General features: G+C 41.3%; 1 protein-coding gene across 1 annotated transcript in view; it reads left to right on the forward strand.

Moving 5' to 3' along the window:
* The window catches only part of LOC145412405 (immunomodulatory peroxidase-like), a 59,224-nt gene that overhangs the window by 10,172 nt on the left and 33,550 nt on the right, over nt 1-15,502 (forward strand). The window contains exons 7-8 of the mRNA XM_080282291.1: nt 2,479-2,557; nt 5,873-6,013. Coding sequence (XP_080138417.1) covers nt 2,479-2,557; nt 5,873-6,013 — 220 coding nt within the window. The remainder of the gene's footprint in view (nt 1-2,478; nt 2,558-5,872; nt 6,014-15,502) is intronic.

Raw genomic sequence — 15,502 nt, forward strand, 5'->3', positions numbered from 1 at the left:
AGTGGGAAGGGAGAATGTAGAGGGAAGGGAGAATGTAGTGGGAAGGGAGAATGTAGTGGGAAGGGAGAATGTAGTGGGATGGGAGAATGTAGAGGGAAGGGAGAATGTAGAGGGAAGGGAGAATGGTGTGGGAAGGGAGAATGTAGTGGGAAGGGAGAATGTAGAGGGAAGGGAGAATGTAGAGGGAAGGGAGAATGTAGTGGGAAGGGAGAATGTAGTGGGATGGGAGAATGTAGAGGGAAGGGAGAATGTAGTGGGATGGGAGAATGTAGAGGGAAGGGAGAATGTAGAGGGAAGGGAGAATGGTGTGGGAAGGGAGGATGTAGTGGGAAGGGAGAATGTAGAGGGAAGGGAGAATGGTGTGGGAAGGGAGAATGTAGTGGGAAGGGAGAATGTAGAGGGATGGGAGAATGTAGTGAGAAGGGAGAATGTAGTGGGAAGGGAGAATGTAGTGGGAAGGGAGAATGTAGAGGGAAGGGGGTGTCGTGAGGAGACTGTCTGGAGGAAAGAGGACGCGGGGAGCTGAAAGGATATCGGGGGGAAAATGGGGAGCGGAAAGAATATTGGCAGAAAAATGGGAAAATTAAAAATGATTGTGAAGGGAAATCAGATGTACGAAAAAGAGTAATATTTAAAGGAGGAAAATGTTATGAAAACGAGGAGGAGGAGGAGGAGCAGGAGGAGGAGGAGGAAGTACATCTGAAGAGAGAATATAATGAGGAGAAAGAACATGGAAGAGCGAAATTCGAAAGGGGACTATGGAGAAAAGGGAGGAAATGGAGACAGAAGAGGATAAGGGGAGGAAAAAAAAAAAAGATAAGGGAGAAGAGAGGACGTTAGGTGGAGAGACTATGAGGTGGAGAATATATGAGGAGGAAGAGGATATGAGAAAATAACATGGAGAAAACTGAAACATTCGGAAAAGAAAGAATGTGCAGTGGAGAAATGTGGAGAAATCTTGAGTCGAGTGATGCAATGCCTATATATGCCTGCCACACAACAGTTTATACATGGGTGAATATTCTCTTGCGATAAAATCAACTGAATGTGTTATGCGTAGGTGGCATGGATCATATTCTGATAACCACAGGGAAAGTTAAGGGTTAGTATAGGCTAAATATGACAAGAATGGTATATGGCAGACATCAGAACTTATGTATTTACACCTGCATTACCAAGCTGGGAGATTTTATTTTTTTGATTAGAGAGCTGCCCAGAATGGAAATTGGTGTGTGGACTGTTTGGTGCTGCATGTCTGCCGTAAGGGGAAAAGTGAAGGTGTACAACAAGAGATTTCAGAGGAGTAATGTCTCGTGTAGCATTGTGCGGAAGAAAAATATTAGAGGCAATTGGTAAAATTAGCTGATGCGGCAAACAGTTTTTGTATCTCGTTATGTGTATGTGGAAAACCTTTCTCTCTTGACAGCCGTATTCTGATCTGTCATTATATTAATCAAGAATGAAAGGGGCTGTGTTTTCACTCACATATAAATACAAGAAGGAAGACGAGGTAAAATTGCCAGTGATAAAAGGCTTGTGATAATGACCTCGTAATTAAGCCAAGGTGGTGAAAGGCGGCATTATGTGATGACAGAAAAACACTGCTGGGAAAATACATCGTTTTAAAAGGCTACCATATTTTTTCATAATGTATTGTGACTTTGGAAAGGAGTTTTTGATAAGTATCCTTATTAATATGCTTTAGCACTGATAACCAACTTCTTCAGTACAATGACGAATTTCTTAGTAGGACAGTTTAATCAGGTATGGTGAGATCTCTTATTGTGAGGGAACAAGGAACAGTCTCCATTCACCCCAGTGGTACTGTGATTTTTTCCTATTCCTACCCTGCTTCTGCTGCCTGATGTTTTTATACACCATAGAGAAGACGTCTCTATGTGAGCAGTTAACAGTTATTTCCCACATTAAGAAGCGCTCCTTGACTCTCTTGATAATTCGTAGCGGATATAATGAAACTGCTCTTGTATATTTCCGCTTATTTTACATTTTTATTTGTATAACTTATCCTAACCCAAATTTTTCTATTTTGCTCTTGTTGCTTATTACAGAAATTGTTCATTTTTCCCCCCAGCGGGAAATCATTATTTCACTGAGTCTCTGATGTTTTTCTGTTTTCATTTCTAGCTATCGAGTTAAAAAAAAAAAAAACGCATTCAGTGTCAGTACAGAAAAGTATTATATTGCCCTTCATATCTTGGTATGATTTTTTTTTTTTTTCAGTTTACAGTACGTTTGCTGAACTGCACTATTTTTTTTTTTTGTAGTAGTTCCACATTTGCATTACCTGAGAGAATTTAATCTACCGTAGTATGTCCCGCATCTTGCCAGTTATCAGTGCTTTACAATTATTGCTATACATTCTTCTCTGTGTCTGTCTGTCTGTCTATCCAGGTACACATACATACTGCACGTCTCTCATGTAATCATGTTAAGCCTCATCGTGGTGTCCCTCGCCAGGTGACGTCCTTCCTTGATGCCTCCAATGTATACGGCTCTGATGACCAGGAGATGGCCTCACTCAGGCTTTGGGAGGACGGTATGTACACACACACACACACACACACACACACACACACACACACACACACACACACACACACACACACACACACACACACACACACACACACACACACACACACACACATACACATACACATACACACACACACACACACACACTATACATTTAATTTTCTTGGTGGATTATTTTGCTTGATAATTAATGAGTACTATATGTATATGAGACAGGGTGGTCCGTAAACAGCGCTCGATTGAAAATTTCCCTGGCGATAACTTTCGAGTTTCGGAACGGCTCAGCTTGCTGGTATGGGCGTGGGTGTGGAAGTGGGAGTAGGAAATAAATAAATAATGCAAATTAGACCCTGATAACGCTGACTCAGCCGTCCCCACTATATAAGAGACACTGGTAGGAGTGGATGAGGAGTGTTATACTGTATATGGGTCATCGTGTACAGTACAATGTATATACATTTATCGCAAGGAATGGTGGATCACTGTTTCGGTGGCAGTTCTAACGGTATGATATAATAATGTATAAATGATAGTCATAAACCATACCTAGACTAGTGGTTACATTATAAAGGTAGGTGGTCTTGTACTATGAGCACCAATACTGTGTCTGTATTTAACCCTTTCACGACGATGACGTCTTTTTAAAAAATCTTTGTTGTTGGTGGGCATTTTGAAAAACATTTGGGGAAATTTTATGCAATGAAAAAAAATAATGGTTGTTTTTAACCCCTTCACGACAGTGGCGTTTTCCTTGGCTGAATGTAGTCGCGTGGAGACAGCAAGAATTAATATAAATGCCACCATCGTAATGAAGGGGTTTATAATCCTGTGTGAACACATGCATGTCGCTCACTACTGCAAAGTCACGACAGCCTCTGTGTGCACTGTGGATAAGTCTCGTTTCCCATTACCTGTTGCTGGGATTCATGCCATTGCACTCATTGCCTCTTGGTGGTTGGCTCTCATTTTCCTTCTCTGTTTTTTCCTTTGTGTGTGTGGGGGGAGGAGCACAACCGCAACTGGAAATATGATTTCGATGAAACATGGCAGGATGGCTGGAACTGGATCACAGATGGACCCGTTTCAACTTCATGACGATTGAAATTTCCTAAAGGAGTGTTTTGGACCCTAGTAACTGTCCCCATTAGAGTTACATTACGCGGAAACTGTGACGGTGCAATACAATGGCGATTCTGCAGAAGTGGTTCGCAGCTGAGAAGCCTAACTCATGAATCGACACAATAATCCTTGGTTTCGAGCAAAACGAAACACGATTCAGAAACCGGTCTCATTCGGGCAAAAGGCAAGTGCTGAGCGGACGGACAGGGCCGCGTGGAGCGTGTTGATTACTATCAGCATAAAGAGGCAGATGTATCGAAAGTCACCTTGGGTGTATCTATCCCTGCGATCATTGGAATATGAGTACTCGTCTTCAGGCTATTTCATCCACCCTCATGATTAGCAGAATCTGTGCTCATCTGATTGCTACTCTATCACTGTTCATACACTCCCTACTTGTTACCCCTATCTCCAATGACTTTTTTTTTTTGTTACCTTCAGCAAACTTTACTCAGTTTTGGGAGAGAAATCAGACTGTGCAGGGATTAATGGAGACAAATATGTAACCCGGTCATAACAAATGATTTATCCAAAGTAAAAAAAAAAAAAATCGTCAGGAGGAAGCAAAAATAAATTAAATGTCATCGAATTCAGTGGACTAAAGTTTATAAGAACTGATCTCTTTGACTGATAGAATATGCAGTATGTGCTCATGTTAAACACAAGCATCTCTCCATGCCGCCACCAGAATCTCTATGCTCATCTGAATCTGTATTTATCCGTTCCTGCGACTGGAAAAACAAGTATTCCTCTAGATGATATTCTTATCGATCTCAGCGACGACCAGACTCTCAGAAGACGGTGATCATCCATCCCCATGACCGCCCAGGTGATATTACTGCACTATTCCCTGACATCGCCTCGACCTCTGTACTGATTTGAAGGTTATACATTTCTTTGATAAACAATGCTTCTCTACTTATTTCAACCCGACATTCATCAGTCTTACTTAAATCCTATATACATCCCTCCCCACAACACCAGACCCTCAATACTCATCATATCAACGGAAGGTTTATACTGGTCAGAACCCTCATATTCATTCCTCCCCACGACCCTTGGAATCTGTATACACATCCATCCGTCCTGCCTGCCCCCACACTGACGATATTAACACAGGCCGTGGGGGAATGGAGCCACAAGGGCCTACAGTGAGAACGTACATGTGTGTGTGTGTGTGTGTGTGTGTGTGTGTGTGTGTGTGTGTGTGTGTGTGTGTGTGTGTGTGTGTGTGCAGCTCTGTGAGATGAACAGATTACCAGGTGCAGCGCGGTGTGTGTGTGTGTGTGTGTGTGTGTGTGTGTGTGTGTGTTTGGTGTTCACGTGTGCGCACGCGTGCACGTGTCTGTGGGTGTGCGTCCGTGCATTAGCGTGTATTCGTAGTCTGGCTCTACATGTACATATCCTGCTTGTATCAGATGTTATTAGAGTGTGGCCAAAACTCTCTGAGACGAATAACATCCTAAATACTTCTTTTCTGATTCGTTCGGTCACAAAAATTTTGCTTCCATACTGAACTAACGCTCCTCCTCCATCGATCATTTTTTTTCCCCTTAAAGCAGTGTTTGTCTCGTCTATCCTCAGTTCCGTGTTCGTATTTCCTTAATGTATTTTCATTGTTGTACTGTTTTTTTTTTTCCACCGAATGGCACATTCATGTACTTCACTTTTCACTTTCCTTCACTATCTTCTGTCTTCTCTCCTCATGCTCCTTCTTTCCATTTTTTGCTTTCGATTTATCTCCCATTTCATATTCCTGATTTTCTTCATGAATCACTTCCCCAGTACTTTCTTATCTCATGTTCTGTCTCGGATTAAAATTCACATCTCTGAATGGTGAAGTACTCGTAAGTAAAAAGTCGAATCTCAAGGCTTACTGTCTGCGCTTTGATTTTTTTTTTTTTTTTTTTTTACAGTATGCAACTTACAACATTTAATATAGTAAATTCAATTTAGAACGCTAAGCTATTAATTATCAAGGTTAAGATTAGACAGCTGGTGTTTTTCAGAACCCTCTTGGCACTAAAATTTGATTTTACAGTGACAAAAACCGTTTCTTCAGTCACTCAGTCATTCCATTTATCTCCTAACACGTAATTCTTGAACTCTGTGTTACAAATTAACGTTGTTTTGCTAAATATATTTTATATATGATTACTTATTCTTAAATTTATGACATAATTGCTGTGTAATACAGGAATGTTGAAGTACAAGCCGGTGAGATTCCGGAAGCCGCTGCTGCCTGCCCTGCAACACTTCGACGAGGGCGAGTGTCGTGAGAACTCCAGAAACCTACACTGCTTCCAGGCCGGGGACATCAGGGTTAACGAGCAGCCAGGTCAGTAGCGAGCACCATTATTTATTCACATTTCGGAGGCGAGATAAGCACCGCTCACTAATGTATCCTTATCCAGTCACAGTTTATGCATTCTTAAACAGAAAGTTCTTCGGTACAGCCTACGCAGCTTTGGTTGGTATTGCTGATGAACTTTCTCTTATCCAGTGCTTTTACTGAGTATCATAAACCTAATAATAAAATATAAGCTAAAAAAAAAAAAAAAAAAAAAAAAGGAAGTGTCTGCTTAGAGTTGGTGTCAAAAAATTACCCATGTTAATAACACTTAGGCCGTATGGTTTGAGGGAAAAAAAAAAAAATGCTTTCATCGGTTTAGATATGGTTATGTTAGATTAGGAGAGGTTAGGTTGAAATGGGTTTGTTTAGGTTAGGCTGGGATCAATTACCTCGACACAGGCGTCGCTATGTGTCTTTATCTATTTGTTTTTCTATCTGTCCATCCATCAGTCTCTCTCTCTCTCTCTCTCTCTCTCTCTCTCTCTCTCTATCTATTTGTCTCTCTCTCTCTCTCTTAACTCTACACTTTAAACGTTTCCACCAGTCTCAGAAAATCGCCAACATATTCATTCACTTTCTCACTTATTCACTGTGCACCCACAACACACACACACACACACACACACACACACACACACACACACACACACACACACACACACACACACACACACACACACAGAAACACACACACACACACGCTAGTACATATATCGGTCCAGGAGTTTTGTGTGACATCAGGAGACTTTCACTGCCCTACTCAAAGCACAGCGAGAGATGGGCGATGTGAGGTTAGGTTTAGGTCACTTTGGGTAGGGTTTAGTTGGATTAGGTCATCTTAAGTTGGGTTGGATTTAGCTCGATTAGGTATACAAGAATGAGGTTAGATTGGGTTAGAATACCTCGGTTTAGTTACGTTTAGGTTGGGTTATATTTGGTTGCGTTAGGCTTGGTTAGGTTTGGCTGGATTTGGTCTTTATAGGCTTGGATGGGTTGGGTTAGGTTAGGTATGGTTAGATTAAGTGAGAATGAGTGAGATTAGGTCAATTCAGATATGGATAGGCACCATTAGGTTCGATTAGGATAGGTGCTTAGTTAGTCTGGAGTACTTTACGTAAGGTATGTTCAGGTTACGTGAGATTATTTGGATTGGGATCTATTAAGCTTGATCAATGAGTTTAGGTCTTCTTTCATCGGTTTAGATATGGTTATGTTAGATTAGGAGAGGTTAGGTTGAAATTGGTCAGTTTAGGATAGGCTATGATCAATTACCTCAAGACAGGCGTTGCTATGTGTGTTTATCTATTTGTTTGTCAATCTGACCATCCATCAATCTCTCTCCCTCCCTCTTTCCCTGTCTCTTTCTCTCTCTCTTAACTCTTCACTCTAATCGTTTCCATCAGTCTCAGAAAATCGCCAACATGTTCATTCACTTTCTCACTTATTCACTGTGCACCCACAACACACACACACACACACACACACACACACACACACACACACACACACACACACTAATACATTTATCGGTCCAAAAATTGTGTGTGACATTAGTAGACTTTGACCTACCCAAAGCACAGCGAAAGATGGACTTATGTGAGGTTAGGTTTAGGTCACTTTGGGTAGGGTTTAGTTGGATTAGGTCATCTTAAGTTGGGTTGGATTCAGCTCGTTTAGGTATACAAGGATTAGGTTAGATTGGGTTAGAATACGTCGGTTTAGATATTATTTTGTTGGGTTATATTTGGTTGCGTTAGGCTGGGTTAGGTTTGGTTGGATTAGCTCATTTTAGGCTTGGCTGGGTTGGGTTAGGTTAGGAATGGTTAGATTAAGTGAGAATGGGTGAGATTAGGTTAATTCAGATATGGATAGGCTGCGTTAGGTTAGATTAGGTTAGGTGCTTTGTTAGGCTGGAGTACTTTACGTTAGGTATGTGCGTGTTACGTGAGATTATCTGGATTGGGTTCAATTAACCTAGATCAAGTGAGTTTAGGTCTGCTTTAATCGGTTTAGATAGGGTTAGGTTAGATTAGGAGAGATTAGGTTGAAATGGGTCAGTTTAGGTAAGGATGGGATCAATTACTTCAACACAGGCGTCGCTATGTTTCGTTATCTATTTATTTGTCTATCAGTCCATCCATCAATCTCTCTCTCTCTCTCTCTGTTAACTCATCAATTTAATCGTTTCCACCAATCTCTAGAAATCGCCAACATGTTCATTCACTTTCTCACCTATTCACTGTGCCCCCACATTACACACACACACACACACACACACACACACACACACACACACACACAAGCACACACACACACACACACACACACACACACACACACACACACACACACACACACACACACACACTAGTACATATATGGGTCCAAAAGGTGTGTGTGACATCAGTAGACTTTCACTGACCTACCCAAATCACAGCGTAAGATGGGCTGATGTGAGGTTAGGTTTAGGTCACTTTGGGTAGGGTTTAGTTGGATTAGGTCATCTTAAGTTGGGTTGGATTCAGCTCGATTAGGTATACAAGAATGAGGTTAGATTGGGTTAGAATACGTCGGTTTAGTTACGTTTAGGTTGAGTTATATTTGGTTGAGTTTGGCTGGGTTAGGTTGAGTTGGATTTGGTCATTTTAAGCTTGGCTGGGTTGGGTTAGGTTAGGTATGGTTAGATTAAGTGAGAATGGGTGAGAGTAGGTCAATTCAGATATGGCTAGGCTGTTTTTAGGTCGATTAGATAAGGTGCTTAGTTAGGCTGGAGTACTTTACGTAAGGTATATGCAGGTTACGTGAGATTATCTGGATCGGATTCTACTGAGCTAGATCAAGTGAGTTAAGGTCTGCTTTCATCGGTTTAGGTATGGTTATGTTAGATTAGGAGAGGTTAGGTTGAAATGGGTTAGTTTAGGTTAGGCTGGGATCAATTACCTCGACACAGGCGTCGCTATGTGTCTTTATCTATTTGTTTTTCTATCTGTCCATCCATCAGTCTCTCTCTCTCTCTCTCTCTCTCTCTCTCTCTCTATCTATTTGTCTCTCTCTCTCTCTTAACTCTACACTTTAAACGTTTCCACCAGTCTCAGAAAATCGCCAACATATTCATTCACTTTCTCACTTATTCACTGTGCACCCACAACACACACACACACACACACACACACACACACACACACACACACACACACACACACAGAAACACACACACATACACGCTAGTACATATATCGGTCCAGAAGTTTTGTGTGACATCAGGAGACTTTCACTGCCCTACTCAAAGCACAGCGAGATATGGGCGATGTGAGGTTAGGTTTAGGTCACTTTGGGTAGGGTTTAGTTGGATTAGGTCATCTTAAGTTGGGTTGGATTTAGCTCGATTAGGTATACAAGAATGAGGTTAGATTGGGTTAGAATACCTCCGTTTAGTTACGTTTAGGTTGGGTTATATTTGGTTGCGTTAGGCTTGGTTAGGTTTGGCTGGATTTGGTCTTTATAGGCTTGGATGGGTTGGGTTAGGTTAGGTATGGTTAGATTAAGTGAGAATGAGTGAGATTAGGTCAATTCAGATATGGATAGGCACCATTAGGTTCGATTAGGATAGGTGCTTAGTTAGTCTGGAGTACTTTACGTAAGGTATGTTCAGGTTACGTGAGATTATTTGGATTGGGATCTATTAAGCTTGATCAATGAGTTTAGGTCTTCTTTCATCGGTTTAGATATGGTTATGTTAGATTAGGAGAGGTTAGGTTGAAATTGGTCAGTTTAGGATAGGCTATGATCAATTACCTCAAGACAGGCGTTGCTATGTGTGTTTATCTATTTGTTTGTCAATCTGACCATCCATCAATCTCTCTCCCTCTCTCTCTCCCTCCCTCTTTCCCTGTCTCTTTCTCTCTCTCTTAACTCTTCACTCTAATCGTTTCCATCAGTCTCAGAAAATCGCCAACATGTTCATTCACTTTCTCACTTATTCACTGTGCACCCACAACACACACACACACACACACACACACACACACACACACACACACACACACACACTAGTACATTTATCGGTCCAAAAGTTGTGTGTGACATTAGTAGACTTTCACTGACCTACTCAAAGCACAGCGAAAGATGGGCTTATGTGAGGTTAGGTTTAGGTCACTTTGGGTAGGGTTTAGTTGGATTAGGTCATCTTAAGTTGGGTTGGATTCAGCTCGTTTAGGTATACAAGGATTAGGTTAGATTGGGTTAGAATACGTCGGTTTAGATATTATTTTGTTGGGTTATATTTGGTTGCGTTAGGCTGGGTTAGGTTTGGTTGGATTAGCTCATTTTAGGCTTGGCTGGGTTGGGTTAGGTTAGGAATGGTTAGATTAAGTGAGAATGGGTGAGATTAGGTTAAGTCAGATATGGATAGGCTGCGTTAGGTTAGATTAGGTTAGGTGCTTTGTTAGGCTGGAGTACTTTACGTTAGGTATGTGTGTGTTACGTGAGATTATCTGGATTGGGTTCAATTAACCTAGATCAAGTGAGTTTAGGTCTGCTTTAATCGGTTTAGATAGGGTTAGGTTAGATTAGGAGAGATTAGGTTGAAATGGGTCAGTTTAGGTAAGGATGGGATCAATTACTTCAACACAGGCGTCGCTATGTTTCGTTATCTATTTATTTGTCTATCAGTCCATCCATCAATCTCTCTCTCTCTCTCTCTCTATCTATCTATCTATCTCTGTTAACTCTTCACTTTAATCGTTTCCACCAGTCTCTAGAAATCGCCAACATGTTTATTCACTTTCTCACCTATTCACTGTGCCCCCACATTACACACACACACACACACACACACACACACACACACACAAGCACACACACACACACGCACGCACACACACACACACACACACACACACACACACACACACACACACACACACACACACACTAGTACATATATAGGTCCAAAAGGTGTGTGTGACATCAGTAGACTTTCAATGACCTACCCAAATCACAGCGTAAGATGGGCTGATGTGAGGTTAGGTTTAGGTCACTTTGGGTAGGGTTTAGTTGGATTAGGTCATCTTAAGTTGGGTTGGATTCAGCTCGATTAGGTATACAAGAATGAGGTTAGATTGGGTTAGAATACGTCGGTTTAGTTACGTTTAGGTTGGGTTATATTTCGTTGAGTTTGGCTGGGTTAGGTTGAGTTGGATTTGGTCATTTTAAGCTTGGCTGGGTTGGGTTAGGTTAGGTATGGTTAGATTAAGTGAGAATGGGTGAGATTAGGTCAATTCAGATATGGCTAGGCTGTTTTTAGTTCGATTAGATAAGGTGCTTAGTTAGGCTGGAGTACTTTACGTAAGGTATATGCAGGTTACGTGAGATTATCTGGATCGGATTCTACTGAGCTAGATCAAGTGAGTTAAGGTCTGTTCTCATCGGTTTAGGTATGGTTATGTTAGATTAGGAGAGGTTAGGTTGAAATGGGTTAGTTTAGGTTAGGCTGGGATCAATTACCTCGACACAGGCGTCGCTATGTGTCTTTATCTATTTGTTTTTCTATCTGTCCATCCATTAGTCTCTCTCTCTCTCTCTCTCTCTCTCTCTCTCTCTCTCTCTCTATCTATCTATTTGTCTCTCTCTCTCTCTTAACTCTACACTTTAAACGTTTCCACCAGTCTCAGAAAATCGCCAACATATTCATTCACTTTCTCACTTATTCACTGTGCACCCACAACACACACACACACACACACACACACACACACACACACACACACACAGAAACACACACACATACACGCTAGTACATATATCGGTCCAGAAGTTTTGTGTGACATCAGGAGACTTTCACTGACCTACTTAAATCACAGCGAGATATGGGCGATGTGAGGTTAGGTTTAGGTCACTTTGGGTAGGGTTTAGTTGGATTAGGTCATCTTAAGTTGGGTTGGATTTAGCTCGATTAGGTATACAAGAATGAGGTTAGAGTGGGTTAGAATACCTCCGTTTAGTTACGTTTAGGTTGGGTTATATTTGGTTGCGTTAGGCTTGGTTAGGTTTGGCTGGATTTGGTCTTTATAGGCTTGGATGGGTTGGGTTGGGTTAGGTTAGGTATGGTTAGATTAAGTGAGAATGAGTGAGATTAGGTCAATTCAGATATGGATAGGCACCATTAGGTTCGATTAGGATAGGTGCTTAGTTAGTCTGGAGTACTTTACGTAAGGTATGTTCAGGTTACGTGAGATTATTTGGATTGGGATCTATTAAGCTTGATCAATGAGTTTAGGTCTTCTTTCATCGGTTTAGATATGGTTATGTTAGATTAGGAGAGGTTAGGTTGAAATTGGTCAGTTTAGGATAGGCTATGATCAATTACCTCAAGACAGGCGTTGCTATGTGTGTTTATCTATTTGTTTGTCAATCTGACCATCCATCAATCTCTCTCTCTCTCTCTCTCCCTCCCTCTCTCCCTGTCTCTTTCTCTCTCTCTTAACTCTTCACTCTAATCGTTCCCATTAGTCTCAGAAAATCGCCAACATGTTCATTCACTTTCTCACTTATTCACTGTGCACCCACAACACACACACACACACACACACACACACACACACACACACACACACACACACACTAGTACATTTATCGGTCCAAAAGTTGTGTGTGACATCAGTAGACTTTCACTGACCTATCCAAAGCACAGCGAAAGATGGGCTTATGTCAGGTTAGGTTTAGGTCACTTTGGGTAGGGTTTAGTTGGATTAGGTCATCTTAAGTTGGGTTGGATTCAGCTCGTTCAGGTATACAAGGATTAGGTTAGATTGGGTTGGAATACGTCGGTTTAGATATTATTTTGTTGGGTTATATTTGGTTGCGTTAGGCTGGGTTAGGTTTGGTTGGATTAGCTCATTTTAGGCTTGGCTGGGTTGGGTTAGGTTAGGAATGGTTAGATTAAGTGAGAATGGGTGAGATTAGGTTAATTCAGATATGGATAGGCTGCGTTAGGTTAGATTAGGTTATGTGCTTTGTTAGGCTGGAGTACTTTACGTTAGGTATGTGCGTGTTACGTGAGATTATCTGGATTGGGTTCAATTAACCTAGATCAAGTGAGTTTAGGTCTGCTTTAATCGGTTTAGATAGGGTTAGGTTAGATTAGGAGAGATTAGGTTGAAATGGGTCAGTTTAGGTAAGGATGGGATCAATTACTTCAACACAGGCGTCGCTATGTTTCGTTATCTATTTATTTGTCTATCAGTCCATCCATCAATCTCTCTCTCTCTCTCTCTCTCTCTCTCTATCTATCTATCTATCTATCTATCTCTGTTAACTCTTCACTTTAATCGTTTCCACCAGTCTCTAGAAATCGCCAACATGTTCATTCACTTTCTCACCTATTCACTGTGCCCCAACATTACACACACACACACACACACACACACACACACACACACACACACACACACACAAGCACACACACACGCACGCACACACACACACACACACACACACACACACACACACACTAGTACATATATAGGTCCAAAAGGTGTGTGTGACATCAGTAGACTTTCACTGACCTACCCAAATCACAGCGTAAGATGGGCTGATGTGAGGTTAGGTTTAGGTCACTTTGGGTAGGGTTTAGTTGGATTAGGTCATCTTAAGTTGGGTTGGATTCAGCTCGATTAGGTATACAAGAATGAGGTTAGATTGGGTTAGAATACGTCGGTTTAGTTACGTTTAGGTTGGGTTATATTTCGTTGAGTTTGGCTGGGTTAGGTTGAGTTGGATTTGGTCATTTTAAGCTTGGCTGGGTTGGGTTAGGTTAGGTATGGTTAGATTAAGTGAGAATGGGTCAGATTAGGCCAATTCAGATATGGCTAGGCTGTTTTTAGTTCGATTAGATAAGGTGCTTAGTTAGGCTGGAGTACTTTACGTAAGGTATATGCAGGTTACGTGAGATTATCTGGATCGGATTCTACTGAGCTAGATCAAGTGAGTTAAGGTCTGCTTTCATCGGTTTAGGTATGGTTATGTTAGATTAGGAGAGGTTAGGTTGAAATGGGTTAGTTTAGGTTAGGCTGGGATCAATTACCTCGACACAGGCGTCGCTATGTGTCTTTATCTATTTGTTTTTCTATCTGTCCATCCATCAGTCTCTCTCTCTCTCTCTCTCTCTCTCTCTCTCTCTCTCTATCTATCTATCTATCTATCTATTTGTCTCTCTCTCTCTCTTAACTCTACACTTTAAACGTTTCCACCAGTCTCAGAAAATCGCCAACATATTCATTCACTTTCTCACTTATTCACTGTGCACCCACAACACACACACACACACACACACACACACACACACACACACACACACACACACACACACACACACACACAGAAACACACACACATACACGCTAGTACATATATCGGTCCAGAAGTTTTGTGTGACATCAGGAGACTTTCACTGACCTACTTAAATCACAGCGAGATATGGGCGATGTGAGGTTAGGTCTAGGTCACTTTGGGTAGGGTTTAGTTGGATTAGGTCATCTTAAGTTGGGTTGGATTTAGCTCGATTACGTATACAAGAATGAGGTTAGATTGGGTTAGAATACCTCCGTTTAGTTACGTTTAGGTTGGGTTATATTTGGTTGCGTTAGGCTTGGTTAGGTTTGGCTGGATTTGGTCTTTATAGGCTTGGATGGGTTGGGTTAGGTTAGGTTAGGTATGGTTAGATTAAGTGAGAATGAGTGAGATTAGGTCAATTCAGATATGGATAGGCACCATTAGGTTCGATTAGGATAAGTGCTTAGTTAGTCTGGAGTACTTTACGTAAGGTATGTTCAGGTTACGTGAGATTATTTGGATTGGGATCTATTAAGCTTGATCAATGAGTTTAGGTCTTCTTTCATCGGTTTAGATATGGTTATGTTAGATTAGGAGAGGTTAGGTTGAAATTGGTCAGTTTAGGATAGGCTATGATCAATTATCTCAAGACAGGCGTTGCTATGTGTGTTTATCTATTTGTTTGTCAATCTGACCATCCATCAATCTCTCTCCCTCTCTCTCTCCCTCCCTCTTTCCCTGTCTCTTTCTCTCTCTCTTAACTCTTCACTCTAATCGTTTCCATCAGTCTCAGAAAATCGCCAACATGTTCATTCACTTTCTCACTTATTCACTGTGCACCCACAACACACACACACACACACACACACACACACACACACACACTCACACACTAGTACATTTATCGGTCCAAAAGTTGTGTGTGACATTAGTAGACTTTCACTGACCTACTCAAAGCACAGCGAAAGATGGGCTTATGTGAGGTTAGGTTTAGGTCACTTTGGGTAGGGTTTAGTTGGATTAGATCATCTTAAGTTGGGTTGGATTCAGCTCGTTTAGGTATACAAGGATTAGGTTAGATTGGGTTAGAATACGTCGGTTTAGATATTATTTTGTTGGGTTATATTTGGTTGCGTTAGGCTG

This window comes from Coenobita brevimanus, chromosome 93 (genome assembly GCF_032717465.1).
Source record: "Coenobita brevimanus isolate Jiangsu-jjx chromosome 93, ASM3271746v2, whole genome shotgun sequence".
NCBI lineage: Eukaryota > Metazoa > Arthropoda > Malacostraca > Decapoda > Coenobitidae > Coenobita > Coenobita brevimanus.